Genomic DNA, 17,967 nt, shown 5'->3' with positions numbered 1-17,967 from the left:
CCAGCCCCGAGGGGACAGTGTCCGCAGCCCGCGGGGCCGGAGCAGCCGCCCCGACGTGCCGGGGTTCATCTCACGGAGAGCGGCTAAGAAAAGCAGAGGGAGGGGAAGCGTCGCCCTTCGTCGAGGGTTCACAAGCCAAGCTGGGGTTTAGGGGGCGGGCGGGCACCCGAAGGGGTCCGTAAGGGGCTGGGTGAGGGGGTCAGTACGGGGGTCCGTAGCTGTGCCGTACCGTGCCGGGCCGTGGCAGGTTGGCAGGGTGGGAAGCAGCGGGCCGTGCGCGGGCACGCTGCCCGCGCCGCTGCCTGCGCCGCTGCCTGCTGCTGCCCTCGGTGCCCGTCCTTCTCCTTTGTGGGAGAACTGGTGGCGGGGAGAGGGCAGCGTCCCGAGCAGGAGGCCGGCCCCGCAGAGAGGGGCTCCCGGGAGGCCTTTCCATCTACCCTCCGCCTGAAACACGAAACTATGAATCACCCCCGGTCCTGAAATAGATTCTTTTTTTTTTTTTAAAAAAAAAAAAAAAAGAGGAAAACATTTTAAAAAAAATTTAAAACCTTGCTTTTTAATCCCCGCTGCGCTCCCTTCCCCTGCCCGTGGCTCAGAACTAAACCGGGGGCAGCACCGTTTAACGCCGATCGATCTTTAGTCGTTGCTGGTGTCTTTGCTTCTGAGCGGACTCTCGCCCCGGCGAGGGCAAGGGGGACGCGCAGGAGGAGGAGGAGGAGGCTCGGTGGCACAGACGGGCTGCCGGCGGCTCGGGAGGGGAAGGAATATTTGTGAGGAAAACACACGTTTCAGCCAATTTTCCAGCAGAGCCCTGGCCCCGGTCCAGCAGCAGGGAGGGTTCGCTGCCATTTATGAGGCGTTTTTACGGAGGGGGTGTTCGCCGAGTGCGCCCACGGGTGGGCCGGGCGCGGTCACAGGGGAGGCTTGGCGGCGCGGGAGGGGTCCTCGGGAAGCGGTGAAGGGCAGGAAAACCCAGGGATGGATGGATGGAGGAGAAACCTGGGAACCCCCGACCCAAATCGCTCGGGCTGATGGTAGCCGAAGCCGCCACCTTCCCACTCGTGGCCCTCGTGGCTGGGGGCTGCAGGGAGCTGGGGCCCCCCCCTGCCCGCAGGGAGCCCCCCGGCACTCTCACCCGCTCCTCGCGCCGTGGGGTGCGGGCGGGGGGGGGGACACAAGCCTGTGTTTGAAACTCGCTGCCCGTAGGCAGGCAGCGCCGCCGCGCTCCCCCTCGCCGGCACGGCCTCAGCGCAGGCCTTTCGGAGAGGGGATAAACGACGTCCTGGGCTGAGGGGGCCGAGGCGGCGCAGCGGCCTGAGCGCAAGCAGGCGCGGGCAGTCCGTCGGCGGGACCCTTGGCACCGCTCCGTCCCACCGGCCTCGGGCTGCCCTCACGGCTCCCGGGTCACCCTCGCCCCAGGCACGGGAGGGGAGCGGGGGCGAGGCCTGCCCGCACCGGGGCCTTCCGCCACCCGCCGTGCCCTGCTGGGGGAAGCCAGCCTGGAGACCGGCCCCGAGCGGGGGGGGGGGGACGCGGGCCCCCGGGCCGAGCCCATGGCCGGCTCTGGGGGATGCAGCCCCTGGGGGGGCCCCGGGCCCGGGATCGGGGTCGGGGTCGGGATCGGGCCCAGCCGCGCTCAGGCCCGCCGTCGGTCTCCTAGCAACGCGGCCCGGGTTGCCAGGGGCGTGGTTAGCGTCGGCGTCGTCGACGCGTGACGCACTTCCGGTCGGTAAGAGGACGTGTCCCTGGCGCGCGCGGGCCGGAAGCGGACGGCGGTGGGAGCAGCCGCCATGGAGGAGGCCGCGGCGCACAACGGCAGCGCCGCCGGGGCCGGGGCCGGGGCCGGGGCCGGGTCCCCGTCCCCCGCGGCCGCCCGCCCGCCCGCCACCCCCGAGGGCATGGCGCTGGCCTACGGCAGCCTCGTCCTCATGGCGCTGCTGCCCATCTTCTTCGGGGCGCTGCGCTCCGTCAGCTGCGCCAAGAGCAAGGTACCCCCGCCGCTCCGGGGCAGCCCGGCCTCCCCCCCCGCCGGGGCAGCCGCCCCCTCTGCGCCCGGGGGCGCCGGGGCGTCCAGGCCTCCCGTGCCCGGCAGCGGGGGCCGCCCCCCGCCCCTCCCGGGGGACCCTCCGGGGACTGTAGGCCTCGTCCGTCCCCCCCCCGAGGGTCCCCCCGGGTGCCCCGTCCCACAGCCGGCCCGGCAGCTGCGTGGCCCCCTCCGCCCCGCCCCGCGCTGCCCTGCCCCGGGCCGCCCTGCCCCGGGCCTGTCCCTGGAAGGGCAGAGAGACCCGCGCCCCGGAGGAGGCAGGGGACCCCGGGGAGCGATCCGGCTGCCCCCGGGGCCTTCTCCAGCCCCGTCCTCCCTGTCCCGGTAAATTCAAGCGCTGCAAAACTCGTAACCGCCCCTCGCACCCCCACAAGGGATGCTGTGTTGGGGGGACTCGTGTGTGGCTTTGCTCCCCGGCCCCGCAGCACTGGGGCTGGGCCCCGGCGTGCTGCCGCGCTCTCCTGCCTGCGCGCCCTGCGCACCTTGCCTGTACTCCCTGCCTGCGCGCCCTGCGCGCCCTGCCTGTACTCCCTGCCTGTGCCTGCGCGCCCTGCAGCCCAGCGTGCTGCTCTCTGCACCTTGTGCCTGGCCTCGGGTAGCAGCTGGGACTTCAATCCCAAAATTCAGCTCCTGGAGCTCAGAAGGGACTGTTTTACACAGTCTGATTTATCACTGTTTTTTAAAGCCCCTCGTCCACCCTTAAGTCTCAGGTCAGGGGTTTCGGACGATTTTAGTGGGGTTCCTGGCAGCCCAGGCAACCGAAGTCCGCGAGCAGGGCCTGGCCCCTGGTTCTGGGGGGTGGTGGTGGGGGGGATTTCACTTCGCTTACACCGCAGGGTGCCAGTGGCTCTTTGAGCTCTTGCTTCTGCGCCGCCAAGCGCTGCGTGGCGGCCGCCGTGCCCAGGGTAAGCTGTTGTTCCTTCGCAGGGTTGCTTTGCATAAAGGCTTCTGCTAACGTGCGCTCTGTCCGGCGCTGGCCTGTGTTTGCCTGGGTGAGATTAGACCTCTGAGCAGCGGCCAGCTGGGCAGGGGAGCGGGCAGCCTTCCGCCTCTCCTCTGAAAGCTGAAGCTCTCGTGGGAAATGGCTGGTTCAGCTGGCGCAAAGATGTCTCAGAAGGCGAAAGGGGTTTATAAATCTGGGGCTTTTGAGCGCAAGGGCTGTCCCAGGAGCGAGGTGAGGGATAAAAAGGCGATTGGAGAGAAACGTCGTTCAGAGGGTGATCGACATATGGTGCGCGCAGATGGGGAGGCCGAGGGGGACGGCCGGGTGTGAGCAGCGAGGGAGCTCGGCTTCCCTCGGGGCAGGGGGAGAAAGGAACAACGCCAGCGCAGTGGGCAGGGTTGGTTTTTTTTTTCCCCCTTCTCCAAGAGGAAAAAAAGCAGTAAATCGTGGCAGCCCTTGGAAGGACGAGTGCGAGGTTTGCTTCTTCCATCTCAGGCTCTGCCCCACAACCCCACCTCCGGGAATGACGGGGGGGCCAGCGGGTGCCCTGCCCCTCTCGAAGCCGCCGCGGAGCCCCGCTCGTTGTGTCTGTTCACCTCCTGCTCAGGTAGGATGCCAGAGCAGGGGCTGATCCGCTCCTGTCCTCTCCTTCCCTCCCCAGAACTCCTCAGAGATGCCGGAGACCATTACCAGCCGAGATGCTGCTCGTTTTCCCATTGTTGCCAGTTGCACCCTTCTGGGGCTCTACCTCTTCTTTAAAGTAAGTGAGCAATGCCGGCGGGCGCTGGAGCCGGTGCCTGCCATCCTCCCCGCCTGGTCAGGAGCTCCCGAAGTGGGACTGACTCGATTTTTGGCTTACCCTAGTTGGGGGCCCTTAGCGTTGGGACAGAAAGTGTGTAAGGCTGCAGGGCTCGGGCTCTTCAGCGTCACCACGCAGGAGGACGTCAGTTCTCGCCTGACTTGTCACAGCTTGGGGGAAATCAGAGCCTGTTTGTGCACCAGCTGGTTCTGGAGAGCTGCCGAGGGGCGAGTTCACCCCTGAGCTCTGCCTGCCTCCGTGGGCCGACCTGACGGTGCACGGACTGAAACCAGAGGGTGCCAGGGACTGCTCAGTTGGAAACGCTGCTGTCTCTGTGTCGTGCTCCGTGCCGTGCTTCTGAAGCCATCTCGGCTGCAGGCCTGGGGGATCGCTAGCTCATGGGCGAGCCCCTCTCTGTTCAGGTGAAGTCTTTTAGACTTGCAGAGCCAACAAGCAGAGTTAGGTGACCATTCCTGAGTCACGGTTCGGAGATCCCAGCAGCAGGTGCTTTCGGCTGTGTGGAGAAAGTGTCTTGGCTTAAAGCACCTTTGGCTGCCCGTGCACGTCTGGCTGAGCTCCTGGAGGGGCCTGACGAGCCGTGGGGCCGCCAGCGCACAGCGTTCCTGTCAGCGCAGCAGCTTCCAGCCCCGCTGTCCTGGGCCGCTGGCGAGGTGGCAGGGTGCTCCTGGCTGGTTTAAGGTGCAAAGTTGGGAATATTTCAGTTTAAAGTCCCTTCTCCGCCCATCACAGTTACCGCGCAGCAGCCGACTGACGCTGCGGGCTCCTACCCTGCGTCGAGCGGCCGCATGGGCTGACAGCTGCCCCGCGCAGGTCCTTACCCCGGCATGGGCCTGGGCGCCGGCCCATGTACGTCACCAGTAGTAAAGCTGAGCATCTGCTGAGCCTCTCGTGATGGTGGGGTACGGAGCAGCCACCAGACCCTGGCCCCGGGCCCCTTTGACTGCTGAAAGGACCCCCCTGCAGCCCACCCCTTCCCTGTGGCCCACGTCTCGAGGTACTCCTCCACCTCCTCAGGTGCCTTTTCTGCCTCTTGCTCCTGGCTGGGACGGAGGCGCCAGGAAAAGAAGTGCTGAATGTGCAGCGTGGCCCCGCTGAAGTCGCTGCGTGATCGGCAGCTCTTCCTTTTTAATATCTGCAACCTGCCATGAGCTCTCGTATTCCAGCATCCCCTTTCCAGGACGGCATGGAGGACCCCGGGGTCCCCCGCGCTGGGCTGTAGGGGTGTGATTCGGTGGTAAGGCGATGTGTGCGTTGGAGGGCGGGAGTTCTAATAATACCCTGTTTAATTAGGGCAGGACGCACTTGGCCTGCTGCAGTAGCAAGGCAGGGGTGCTGCTGCTCCCCTCTGCCAGGGCAGCCTCCGGGAGCGGTGCGGTGCCTCGCTCCCTGCTCCGGCTCGCTCTGCAGGGGACACGCGGGGGAAGCTCTGTCCTCCTTTCTGCAGCGCAGGAGTTATTTTTCGACCCGAGCAGCTCCTAGACGCACGACAACTCGCAAGCCCATTGTGCTTGTTCTGCGAGCACACGGCTATTTCCAACATATTTCCCATCAGTGGCGCAAAAATTTGGGTTATTCCAGCTATTCTTCTCGTCTCCCTGGAGCACTGACACAGCAGCTGCCAATAGAAACGTGAAGTGCCGTAGATGGGGAGGACGCTGCGGTAACTAACCCCTCTCTGGATTTGTCTTGCAGATATTCTCTCAAGAGTACATCAATCTTCTGCTTTCCATGTATTTCTTCGTGCTGGGGATCCTAGCCCTGTCCCACACCATCAGGTACAGCAGAGGGAAGGGTGCGACTGGGGCAGGGGCGTCCGAGGCTGCTCGCTCTGCGAGGCAGCGGGGCATCGAGTTTATTGGGGGGTTTCTAGAGCACCATTGCCTTGCGGCAGAGCCGAGTCCCAGCTCGTAGGGTGTTTTCCCTCGGTGTGAAGCATTCTCTGGGGAGGCAGGCCCAGAGCATACTGTGAACCCTTCCTCATGGGGCAGCCAAGGGCAGAACCGAACTCTCGGGGGTCCCAGCAATCTGGTGCCCCATGCAGCATCACTGGGAGAGCTTGTGGAGGCGTGGGTGGCCGCTGCCGTAGGAGCTGCTATGGGCTGGCACAGTCCTGGCTGCCCTGTGGAGGGGAGAGCTCCTTGGCACCCGTCTTCCTCTTATTGGGACGGCTGAAACAGGCAGCTGGAGCTCACGATAACGTCCCGGCCTCTTGTGCCGATGCTTGGCACGAGGTGTTGAAAGCACAGGCTGTTTCAGTAACTGAAAAAGTAAAACTGGTTTCCTGTTTCCTGAGCTCTAGGGCGTTGGGGACCAGATGCTTTCCCTAGACTGGCACCGTGGCAAGGCCTTCGCCCCCACTCCCTGCTCCGCAGGAGGGCCGTTCAGTGGTGGCACAGCCAGTTCTGGGTGACCAGACCCGTACGGTGCCGGGGGGCTGCTGCGGAGGCACAGGGAACCTGCCGGGGTCTGGGGTGGGTCCTAACTTCTTGCGGGTGATGCTCTGTGCCTGTTGCACTCGAGCATTTTGGGGGACTGTCACATACGGGCAGGTCAGACCTCTGGGGAGAACAAGGGTCCTGTGTCTGCGGCTTGGTGACTGAAGCTGGGGCTCCTGCCAGTCCCTGACGTGGTGAAACCTGGCCTTTCCCTGTCTCTGGGGGGTGTGTGGGCTGACGTCTGTGCTGCTGCGCCGTCACGCAAAGGTGCTGGGCAGCGCATCCTGCGGGGTTTCTGTCGAACGGCCCTTCTCTGCACCTCTCGTTTCAGCCCCATGATGAACAGATTCTTCCCTGCAAATTTCCCCAACAAACAGTACCAGCTCCTCTTCACCCAGGGCTCCGGGGAGAGCAAGGAGGGTATGTTGGCTCGCCAGTCTCTCTGGGGGCCTGAATGTTTTCTGCCTTTACTGTTCTGTTTCTTGCTCACTTGGTGTTTTGACTTTCAGCCCATTGAAGCAACCTTCTCAAAGACTTGCCTCTTGCTCCCTGCTGTGCTGCTGTAGCCAGTGTGAGCCCCGTGTGTCCCTGCAGAGCTGGGGCTGCTGTGTGCGTCTTCTTGCACTGGCTGGTGCCCTCCCTCTGTGCTGCCTCCGGCTGGCAGCGAAACCCCAGAAACAAATCCCAGAGTGCCGTAGGAATGGAGCTATGGCTGCTGTTAAATGCACTGCCTCTATTGGGTAGCATAGTACTGACTTTTTTCGTGCTGCCTTAACTGGTCTGATTCAGATCTTTGCACTGGTAGAAGGTGCTGTGATAAGTATCCTGCCCAGTAGCCCTACTGGTAAGGGAATACTACTTCTAGTGGTACCACCAGGAGTTAACTGGTGCAGGAAGAGGGAGAAGATTTGCCTCTCCCTGCCTTAGACAGTGCCTGAATCCAATTTTCTTATTGACAGAAGGATCGCAGATGCTGTCCATGTGGCAGAGTCTGGCTGAAGGAGAAGGTCCGGGCTTGCCAGGGCCGGCTGCTCGCTCGCATGCGGTTTGCACGTGTTTACCGTGGGCGCCACCATTTCTGTGGGTACAGTCCCCTCGTTTGGGACGTGAGCGCTGCTCCCCAGCTGTAAAGTCACTCATCTCTGCCCTGCGCGGGAAGGGGAGCTGCCCGGGCTGCCCAAAATCTGACTTCTCCGTTTTATTGCAGAAATAGTGAATTACGAGTTTGACACCAAGGATCTCGTATGCCTGGCCCTGAGCAGCGTTGTGGGGGTCTGGTACCTGCTGAGAAAGGTAAGCGAGCCGCAGCCCTGTCGCGGGGAGGCCGGGGACCAGGCTGGATCAGACCTGGGCCCCTTTCCACGCAAGGCCTCTGCAGGCTGAGGCCGTGGCTCGGCACGTGCAGTGGGACCCAGATCTCCTTCCCCTGTCGTTCTCAGCACTGGATTGCCAACAATCTCTTTGGGCTGGCGTTCTCCCTCAACGGGGTGGAGCTGCTGCACTTGAACAACGTCAGCACTGGCTGCATCTTGCTCGGGGGCCTCTTCATCTACGACGTCTTCTGGGTAAACGGGAGCGTTCCCCGGGGCGGACGCGAGTTGCAGCCATTGGCGGAAGGCATGTGCGTGGCATTATGCCTCCTCGGAGGCAGCACGCTGGCTGGACACACGTTTGCAGTCAGGATTTCCACTTTCTCAGCCCAAAGGGGTGTGGTGGGGATGATGACAGAATCAAATAGTGGCAGAACATGGCTCGGCAAATGTATATTCTTTTAATCTCAGAGAGCCCGGGGCTGGCAGGGATCTCATCAGGGCTGTTGTGGGGTACCCGGGTGTGCGGCGTATCCAGTTCTGGTGACCTGTATTCCCAACTAAGGTCTTCCCAATGCCTGACAGAGCTGCTGGATGGGCTGGAGGACAAGGCTGCTCTGGGGTACGCTGATCCTGCTTGTACGGGCTGTGCCTCAGCTCTTGTCATCTGCTGGCTTCGTTAGCGTCCTTCTGTTCTCTTGCACAGAGGACCAGATACTGGAATGCCTCCAGTCTCTTTCCCTCAGCCGCTGCAGTGCCCCGACATCTTCATTTTGAGGTTTTCCTTATCTCTCTGCAATGGGCCTGGACCCCTGTTTCTCCTTGTAATGTCCATATTCCCCAGTCCTTCCTGCTGCCTCCACCTTCTGAATTACTGGGTTTCCAAATGTCTGAGAGCCTTGTATACCTTGAGGTCTGTCCAGCAGCTCTGCAGCTGCCTGAGTAATCCTTCCCTATTTAAGCCTGGCTACTGTGTGTTATTTTGTACTTGGCCGGTGCTGCCCCTGTTTCATAGGCTCGTTAACAGTCTCAGCTCTGTGGTTCGTTAGCCTGTGTGCCACTTCCTCCGCTGCTCTCAGCTGGAGAGGATTCAGCCTTCTGGCTTAGCACACCCGGTGCCTCGTGCCCTGCTCGGGGTGCGAGTGTCTTCCCAGTGCTTCGGGGACAGCGAGAATGCAACCCTCGCTGCTCTCCTCTTGCCGGCTGTCCCCCACCGCGGCTTCCCCGGCAGGTCAGTGTATTGCCGGAGCCTCACGGAAGGGCTGTCTTGACATGGAGGCCCTCTCACTGTGCCCATCTGCGGGGACCAGTCACTTGGATCTTAGCACGGATTTAATCACAGTGAGATCCAAGGAGGGTTTCAAGGAGGAAGGAGAACTGCTCGGTGGATCGATGATATTGCCCCCTGCATAGTCTTGGGCTGAATTTGCATGTGACGCTTTTCCCTGGTCCCGGTGTGGAGTCCTGTCGCTCCGTGGCGATGCCCAGAGCTTGCTGCACCTTATGGGAGTTAATCTGACGCCCAATGCTTGCTTTAAGGTTTCTCTTTAATCGCTAGCTCTAGGATCTTGCTCACCTGATGCTAACCAGCACCTGGTTTATGTGCCTGCTGCTGGTATAGCCAAGACTGGAGGCTTTGGAGGTGAAAAGGAACAGAAATAAGGGTGGTTGACCTATGTGTTTACGGTCCTCCCCCAAACGATGCCAGTATTTAAAGCTGATGGTGCAGTACAAATAAATGACCTCAGAGCAAAATGCAGCTGATCTGACAATTGCTCCGGTCCCCGTTGGAAGCTCACGGGCAGCAGCCTGGCGCTGCCTGGGACCCTGCAGAGAGCTCCTGCCCTCAGATAACATCCTGCACGGTGGTCAGGCTTTCCACTGAGTTGACTAATTAGAGCTGAACCGACCCGCAGGGGTAGGTGCTGGGGAAGGTTGGGTGGTGGGCAGCACCGCGGCTCTGCCATGTGAGCGGTCTCCCCGGCGCTGCTCTGAAAGCAGGACGGCTGTGACGTGGTCACCTCCTCGAGCGCCGTCCTGTGCCTTCTCCCCTGGGCGGTGGGCTCACTTGCAGGGCTCCTCTGCCCACAGCTCGGTGGCTCTTTGGCTGTTTTCTGCCGCTGAGGCCGCTCCAGGCCCCGAGGTGACGCCGTAGCTGAGCGTGTGTGTGTGTCCCTGTGCAGCTGTGGTCACCCCAGACTCCTCTGCTTGCCCCTAGGTCTTCGGCACCAATGTGATGGTGACAGTTGCCAAATCGTTCGAGGCCCCGATAAAACGTGAGTAGATCTTCCCTGTGTGCTGGAGGAGGGGCTGCCCGTTCTGCTGCGGTCGCTGCCCTGTGCACCCTCTGCCTTCTGGAGATGGCTCAGAAGGTGGGATGTGTGCAGGAAGGTTTCCTGCTAGTGACGCCTTAGACTGTTGCATTGTGCCACCGACCTGCAGGGAGCCGGGCCTGGTCTCTGGAGAGGGATGGTTTGCAGAGCCCTGAGCTGGCTGGGTTAGTCTGCACCCCCAGAGCGGGCAATTTCACCTGCTCATAAAAAAAAAAAAATAATGCAAAAAAACCCACAGACCCCCCAAAACAGCAGGAGGGGCGAATTTGCGCTGTTGTGGAGCGTGCAGTGGTTTGGGTCCTGGGAGCTGGGGCTGAAACCTGTGCGTGGGGCTGGCCCCGAACCCCTCAGTTTCCCATCCTGATGCCCAGAGTTGTCCCAGGAAGGAGAACAAAGGGGAGCTGCAGGGGAGGAGGAGACCGAGGGCAGGGACGGGGGTCTTGCCCTGCTCTGGTCCCTTTTTGCCAGGCACAGCGGTGCTGAGGTCTGCTCAGCACAGACACTCCCCCCTCACTGTTCCTCCCTCTACACCTCGTAGTGGTTTTCCCTCAGGACCTGCTGGAGAAGGGGCTGGAGGCCGACAACTTTGCCATGCTGGGTCTGGGAGACATTGTCATTCCAGGTAAGGACAGAAGAGGGGGGACGTGACTGGGATCGCCTGTCTGAATGGGCTGCGGGGAGCTGAGCGGGTGCCTCGCTCTGCCTTTGACCATGCCGGAGCCCTGCGGGCCTCCTGCCAGGGCTGGGGGGCTGCGTGGGCTGGGGGCTGTGTGGACTGGGGGGTCTCCCATCGGATCCGGGTGCTGTCCCGGTGCCTTGTGCCACGAGAGGGCACTGTCAGCCCAGGCACGGCACCCGGAGCCGCTGCGGGTCCTGCCCTGTCTCGCTCAGCCTTCCCTAGGACCTCCATCCCCTCACTGTCCCCTTCTCCCCACAGGGATCTTCATTGCCTTGCTGCTGCGGTTTGACATCAGGTGAGTGGGCGGTAGGGAAGGGTCTCTGGCAGGTTGCATCTTGCAGCATATTTGAGCTGCTTTTGTAGAGGAAAAGGGGAAGAGGAAGCCAGGAGAACAGTCGTGTGCTCCCCTCCGGGGCTTGGCGTGGGGACCCGGGAGAGTGGCTGGGACTGGGGGGTGCAAGGGGAAGCTCTTGGAAGAGTAAGACGTGAGCAGGGCTGGCTTTTTGGGTAAGTCCTGAGCGCTGGGGGTGAGTTGTTTGAGCTCACGGGTGTTGCTGTACGCGTGGCAGGGTGGGCAGGGCAGGCAGCAACAGGGGAAGGGGCCAGGGCAGCAGCACGTAATGGCCCCCCAGAGCCTCACCAGCTCCCTGGCACCGAGGAGGAGAGGGCAGTGCTGCGGCGGCAAGGGGAAGCGGCGACGGCATGGGAAAGAGCCAGGGGTGCTGGCACCTGGGAAGTGCTCGCGTGGATGCAAATCGGTGCCCGGCAGTGCTGGCTGCCTCTGGGTTGCCGTTGGGGAAAGCAGCTCCTTCCTACGCGGGGAAGCTGTGCCTACTGCCAGGGTGTAGCTTTCAGCCGTTGCCCCACACCGAAAGTCACCGGCTGGGGAGCTGCCGGGAATGGGCCGCTTCGTGTGACTGCGGTGGTGTGGCCCCACTCCCACTGCTGTTGCACAGGCCCTCCGGTCTGTGCCAGCTCTTCCAGGTGTTTCCACCCACATCCTGCCTGCACCTGCTGGGAATCCCAGTTCCCGCGGCCTGCCCTGCAATAAAACAGCATGTGCTGAGAGCGGGGTGCCAGGGACCGGCCGTGCCTCCCCTGAGAAGGTGGGGGGACCCTCTCCCCGGGTCCCAGCACCGATTCCTCTCCCCCCTCCCCCCTCGCCCCAGTAGCCATCCAGCAGCAGGATCATGCGCCTCCTTCCCTTCCCCAGCCCCTCACCTGGGTGTCACCCCACCCAGTCCCTCGCTGCTCCCGCGGGACTGGGGGCTGTGCTGGTGGCAGTATCTGCGCTGGCCCGAGAGCATGGGCAGAGCACAGCTCCCTGTGCCCCAGCGGGAGATGGCTGAGAACGCTGGGCCAGCTCCGTTTCGGCCACTGGCGTCCCAGACCCGAGGTCACTGGGCTCTGCTCCCTTTCCCTACAGCTTGAAGAAGAACACGCACACGTATTTCTACACCAGCTTTGTGGCCTACATCTTCGGGCTGGGCCTGACCATATTCATCATGCACATCTTCAAGCACGCCCAGGTGAGCTCCGCTGCGCTGCCTCCCGCAGATGCACGTCCCAAGCGGGACACGCCAGCTTGGCCACGAGGTTCCTGCATCATGCCAGGAAAAAGTAGATGCATTTCTTCTTTTGGCTTTGCTTTTCCAGTCCCTGCCTGTACCTTTCTCTGCCCAAAGCTTGTGTGCCTGGCTGGAGCGGAGTCCTGTTTGGGGCAAGGCTGGTTCAGGCAGCTGTGTTTCCAACAACAGCACCTCAGCCGGGCTGCCCTGTGTTTTTGTGGCTCTTTGCAACCAAGCTGCCCCTGAAGACCCACCCTCCGTGCTGCGGAGGGGTCCTGGGAGCCCACACACCTGTGCTGATCTGCACAGGGGCCCTCAGTGTGTTCGTGGCCCGCTGGGACCTCACGGTGAGGGTTTTGTGCTGCTGCAGCTGTAACTTGGCTCTCGAAGCCGCTTTCTGGGGCATTAATCCTCTGTGCAGCGCTGTGACAGACGCCATGGGTGCAGAGGGGACAGGGCCAGCTCGCCTCGCGCTCCTCCCGAGGGGTGATTTGTGGTTTGGTTTAACAGTTGTTTTTCTTCCCAACAGCCTGCTCTTCTGTACCTGGTCCCTGCATGCATCGGATTCCCGCTTCTTGTGGCCTTGGCAAAGGGAGAAGTAACTGAAATGTTCAGGTGAGCGTCAGCTGGGGACGGAGCTGTTTTGCCCGCGGCTCTGGAGCGCATGAAGCGTGCAGATGTTCCCACGCCTGGGCACAGCTGGAGGGACGGGTTCATCTGGGCATGCTCTGGGTGTGCGCGTGTACGTGCGTGGGTGGAGGGAGTGGGTCTGTGTTTGTACACGCCGGCCCTGGCTCCAGCCACCTCCTCGTAGCCGGGTGGGAGCTTTGGTGCGGTACCAACAGGCAGGCAGCATCTGGTATTGCTTTATGCCTCGGTGACAAACTCTTCCCGTGTGCTGGCAGGCAGGGGAGGGTGGGACCGCGCACCTGGTGCCGAGATACTTGGTCATTGTGTCCCAGGGCCTGTGGGTGGGGGAGAACGGAGCCGGATCCGGCTGCGAGAGCAGCCAGGGCTGGTTCGAGCACATCCCAGCCTCCCCGCTCGGGTGAAGTACCCTGGTTTGCAGCAGTCTCCCTGCCCCGGGAACTGTAGGTGCAGAGAAAGGGGTCTGTGCTGTGCTGTTGCGCTCCGGCCCTTTTCTCAGCCTGCCGTGCTCCAGGCGAACGCCTGTTCGCTGTCGGCGGGCAGCTTTGGTCTCCTGCCTGGACTGTCCCCTCTGAGCCACGTGGAGCATGGCCTGGCCTGCCTGGAAGCTGTTTTTCCACTGTGGTCGGCCGGTTGTGCTCGAGGCTCGGTGGTGGCCCAGTGCAGTTGTTTGTTTGAAGACGGCTGAAGCAGAGGAGGGAAGGGAACATCCGTCCCAAAGCAGGGCCATTCACCCCCCCCAGCCTCCCCGCTCCGGGGGTGCCCCTGCCCGCGGGGGCCTGCCCGAGCCCCCAGCCTGCTCAGAGGGAAACCAGCACCCGACTGGGGCACGGCGGGGAGCCAGCTGCCCTTGCCTCCTTCCCCTCCCCTGGGAGACGCAGGTATGCGTGTTCCCACCGGGCTGTCAGCTGGGCCGGCTCCCCAGCCCTGCCGCACCTGCCCGTCCTTTGATGTCTGCTTCTGACGATCACTGCTGCAGGCGCCGAGTGTCCTGGGATCGTCCTTCCTGTGCACCTGGGATCCTGCAGCCGCTCTCCCCAGCGCCGTGACTCACCAGCTGACAGCAGCACCACCTCCCGCGCTAGGAAACTGGGGAGAGACCAGCTGCGAGTCCGGCCCGCCCGGCAGCAAGGCGGCCCAGGGGAGCCTGGCAGCCGGTCACGGGGGGCTAATGCCCCCGCAGAGCATTAGCACGAGCTGCTCCAGCAGCAAAGCGCTGCCCACTGTTGTTTGCTGAGCGCTGCCAGGGCAAGCGCGGGAGGCTGGGGGGTTGCAACCGTGACGGGCGCTGGGGTCGGACCCCCTTGAAGTCGCTCCAGCTGCAGGCAGAGGAAGTGGGACGCGATGGGACTCGTGCCTGGAGGGCAGTGGCTCCCACCGCAGGAATCCCACCAGGTGTAGCTCCCCTGCGTGGTTTTGGTGCATCCTGCTCCTCCCCACGCTGACGGCAGCCCGGAGCTGGCAGCTCCCCTGTGGTCTCTGCCGACCAGCTGCCTGCACACAGTGAGCTGCCTGCGCGTGGTGTCTCGCAGCAGCCGTTGGCTCCCCTGGGAGAGGGCAGCGAGGGTCTGACGCAGTGGCGAGTACAAGACAGCGCTACGGGGAGGGTGGGAGCGGGCAGATCTGTGCTGCAGGCCTGGGGAAGGGGCGCCGATGGAGCGGAGGTGGGCGACATCGGGATCAGTTTTGCGGCTCCCAGCCTTGCCGAGCCTCCCTGGGCAGGCAGTAACCTTCGCTCTGCCTCCGTCAGCAGTGGGGAACCCGTCCCGCCGCTCACACCTGCTGCAGGCGCGCTGTCCTCGAGCGGCAGGAAGGGTTCTGCCGCATCGGTCTGCTGCCTGCACAGCCCCTGGGCCGCTCTGCCGCTGCCTTCCTGGTGCCCAGGCTTGCTCTCCTGTGGGCTCCGTCTGCCTGGCTCTACTCATGCCAGCGGGAGCTGCCTTCTCCGCGCGTCTCGGCCCTCAGTCTTCCGTGCTGGAGCCCTGCCCTGGGGTCTGCAGGCAAGGGGAGTGCAGGCAGGAGCCTGCCAGCACGGCCCCGTGGCCACCCCAGCCTGAGTTAGTGGGTGCCAGCAGCTGGAGGGGACAGCAGGCTGCCTGCGCAGGGTGGCGGGTCTGCAGCAGCCTCGCTCCAAAACTCTTCTGCTTTTTCTCTCTCTTCCCCCCCCCCCTTTCCTTTCTGTCCTCGTCTTCCCCCTGTCCCCTCCTGCTTCCTCTCTCTCCTGCAGCTATGAATCCTCTGCTGAAATCTTGCCACACACACCACGACTTACCCACTTCCCCACCGTGTCCGGCTCGCCGGCCAGCCTTGCTGATTCCATGCAGCAGAAACTGTCCTGTCCCCGCCGACGCCGGCAGCAAAGCCCTAGTGCCATGTAGCAATCGCACGCGGTGCCCTTTCTCTGTCTGTCACTCTGGCCAGGTAGGGGCTGGTCCCGGCTCTCCCCTTTCCCCGGTCAGAGGCAGTAGCTGTCGCCTCGCTGCTGCGGGCCGGCTTCTCTCCCTCTCTTTGAGGGGAGACTGTGAGGGGGGAGAGGATTTGACATCTCTGCCCTCGTCGTGCTTCCTGCTGGAAGGCAGCGCTCCCAGGTTTCCTTTGCAAGGGCCCCGGGGATGGTGCTGGGGGGCTTTGCAGCCAGAGGAGCGAGTCCCTGGGGGGGATCGCCGCTGTCGGTCTTGCTGCGGCTCCCCCCCGCTAACTGGCCTCGCTGGCACCAGTGCTCGGCATGGCAGCGTGGGGGGAAGCGGCGTGCTGTTCGGGATATCCGACGGTGCTCTCGGGAGCGACGACGGGCGCTGACAGGCGGATGGACCCCCCCGGCACGGAGCTGGCCTGAGGGCTCGGCGGGGGAAGCCCCAGCCCCTGGCTGGGTGCACCCCATCCCTGGAGGTGTCCGGGGGGGTGTCGCAGCGTTCATCTCCCCGCCTGGGCTCTGCCCCGTCAGGTTTCCTACACTGGGGGGGCTGATGGCTGGAGCCCACCCCTCCTCGGCACGGCCTGGCCGCTGCAGCAGGGCAGACCCCGAGCCTGCGGCCCCGGGCTGGGCTGTCCTTGCCTGGCACAAGTCTGTCCCCAGAGAAGGTCTGGCCCCACTCACTCCTCCCTCTTGTCCCTCTCGTCCCCAGCTACGAGGAGAGCTCTACCCCCAAGGAGGTGCCGGGGGCCTCCAAAGAAGAGACGACAGAAGCTGCCAAGAAGGAAAAGTGACCTTGCCCACAGGCCGTGCCCAGCGGCGCTGGGCTGGGGCCCTTCCAGACCCTCCGCAAGTGACAGACAACGAAACAATTGTGCAAGAGCATCGTGTTGTGTGTGTCGGAGCAGCCACCCAGGTGGGGTATCGATGTACGCCGCATAGCCACCCCCCCGCCGGCCCCCCGGGGCCGCGCCGCCGCCCCCCCGCCTGTTTATCTCCTGCGGGGGTACAAGGTGGGTGGGGGGCAAACCACAGGCCGGTTTTTAAATTTTGTATTGTGCATTTGCTTTCTCTCATATTAAACCATGTCGAAGGAAGGAGTGCTGGTCTGGCAGTGCCGGGGCCGTGCCGGCAGCCCTTGCCTTGGCCGCTGCTCCGGTTGTAGCCCCTGCTCAGCCGCCTGGCCGGCACCGGGATCAGTGTCCCAGCTCACCGGCAGCCTTGTTCTCCCTGTGGGGCCCATGGCTGTTGTCTGGCTGTTTCCAAGTGACCGTCCCCTTCCCCCTCCTGCTCCTCTGGTGCTCGGCCTTCCCCCGGCCAGCCTCAGCCTGGCCCCCCTCTCTGCAACACCCAGATTTAGGGCCGCGGTCGCTGACCCCCAGCCTGTCCCCAGGCGGGTTTGAGCTGAAGTCTGGCCCCGGAGCGGGGTGGCTGAGCCGGGGATTGGGGTGCGGGAACCTGGTGGGATGGGGATATCCTCTGCCTCGGCTGCTGGGGGGCTCAGCGAGCTGGGGCTGAGCCCCTGTGGCGTGGGGGAGCGGGCATGGGAGGGAAAGAGCTGGGTGACCCCAAACCCAGCCCCAGAGCGGGGGGAAGAGAGCACGGGCTGTCCCCCCCTCCTTGCAGGGAGCCAGGCGCCAGCCTGCACCCCCTGGGGCTGGGACAGGCAGGGGGGGCCAGTGCAGGCAGGGGGGCTGGAGCGGCTGCAGGCAGGGGCAGCTCCAGCAGCCGCCTCGGCTCCCGCTGGGGCCGGTTGCCGCATGTCCTGCAGCACCGGCGGTGTCCTCCCTGCCCGCCCCTGGGGCAGGCATGCAGAGGATCCTGCATCCCTCCGGCCATGCCCACTGCCAGAATAAACAGAAAGTGTTTGCCGGCTTGGCAGCCCCTCCACAAAAGCCGTATTGAACCATTATTCCCCGCGTCGGCTGCGAGCACTAAAAGTGGCGCCTCGTGTTCTGCCATCTAATGACCCTTCGCAGTCTCCTACAGATGTTTTCTATGACTTACAGCTCCTTTTCCAACAGCCCTGTCCGCAAAAACAAGAGGGGCCACTTTAATTCCAATTAAATACCTCCAGCTAAGCAAACAGTGTGCAGCAGGGTTTGGGCATGGCGAGGCCGCCAGGCCCGGCCCACGGAGTCGCTGAGTCTAGACTCCAGATGTGATTTCACCAGCCTCCAGTGTCCCGTGGAAAACGACGCTGGCTCTGCCGCGGGGCGCAGCACCCTGCCCCGAGCCGGGTCCCCGCTCACCGCTGCGGCGTGACTCTGTGTGCCCCCCCCCCACCCCCGGTGCGGGTCTGGCACCGCGTCCTGCGAAGGCTCCGCATCCTCCCCAGCTTCGGGTGGTGGGAGCCTGATGCCACTGTGGCCTCGCACCCGTCCCCGTGCAGCCTCCGGAGCCCCCGTGCGTGCAGGAACAGGCTGGGGGTTGCACGTGGTACCCCCCAGCCCCGGTATCGCCCTCCTGCCTCCCTGCTGCCCCCCGCAGAGCTTGGGGATGCTCATGCCAGCTGTACGTGCGGTGGGAGCGTGGCAGCGAGCCAGGATCTCGCCCAGGGCCCGGGGCTGCAGGGAGCAGAAGGTCTGGGGAGGGGAGAGCAGGGTCACCCCTCACCCTGCCCGGCCGATAAGCCAGGGCCGGGCCGGAGGAAGGAAACATGCTGGGCCCTGCAAGGAGCTGCCAGCGGAGCCGGCGCCTCGGCGGCCCCGGGCTCGCTCGCCCGCTGCACCTGGTCCCCGCCGCACCTCCGCTCCTGGCACTGCTGCGGCCAC

General features: G+C 63.7%; 1 protein-coding gene across 2 annotated transcripts; it reads left to right on the top strand.

The window, feature by feature from the left end:
- The first annotated feature begins 1,790 nt into the window (after window positions 1-1,790).
- HM13 (histocompatibility minor 13) lies at window positions 1,791-16,062 on the top strand. 2 transcript variants are annotated; one of them, XM_076352001.1, is made up of 13 exons: window positions 1,791-1,988; window positions 3,649-3,747; window positions 5,500-5,582; window positions 6,574-6,662; window positions 7,450-7,535; window positions 7,682-7,807; window positions 9,771-9,828; window positions 10,424-10,507; window positions 10,823-10,859; window positions 11,991-12,093; window positions 12,662-12,747; window positions 15,008-15,201; window positions 15,906-15,970. In XM_076352001.1, exons 1-12 carry the CDS (start codon window positions 1,791-1,793, stop codon window positions 15,156-15,158), a joined length of 1,200 nt encoding a protein of 399 aa, XP_076208116.1. In that variant the 3' UTR covers window positions 15,159-15,201; window positions 15,906-15,970. The 2 variants fall into 2 exon arrangements, with proteins under 2 accessions (XP_076208116.1, XP_076208117.1); XM_076352002.1 differs by lacking the exon at window positions 15,008-15,201 and having other exon boundaries at window positions 15,906-16,062.
- Window positions 16,063-17,967: the final 1,905 nt, after the last annotated feature.

Source organism: Aptenodytes patagonicus, chromosome 14 (genome assembly GCF_965638725.1).
Source record: "Aptenodytes patagonicus chromosome 14, bAptPat1.pri.cur, whole genome shotgun sequence".
NCBI lineage: Eukaryota > Metazoa > Chordata > Aves > Sphenisciformes > Spheniscidae > Aptenodytes > Aptenodytes patagonicus.
This window is presented reverse-complemented; position numbering and strand designations above follow the sequence as displayed.

Bases quoted from the DNA above. Each gene is read 5' to 3' on its own strand.
- HM13 (XM_076352001.1), top strand. From the start codon at position 1,791: ATGGAGGAGGCCGCGGCGCACAACGGCAGCGCCGCCGGGGCCGGGGCC. The intron at 9,829-10,423 runs GTGAGTAGATCT...TACACCTCGTAG, and splicing joins GTTCGAGGCCCCGATAAAAC to TGGTTTTCCCTCAGGACCTG. The intron at 10,508-10,822 runs GTAAGGACAGAA...TTCTCCCCACAG, and splicing joins GGGAGACATTGTCATTCCAG to GGATCTTCATTGCCTTGCTG.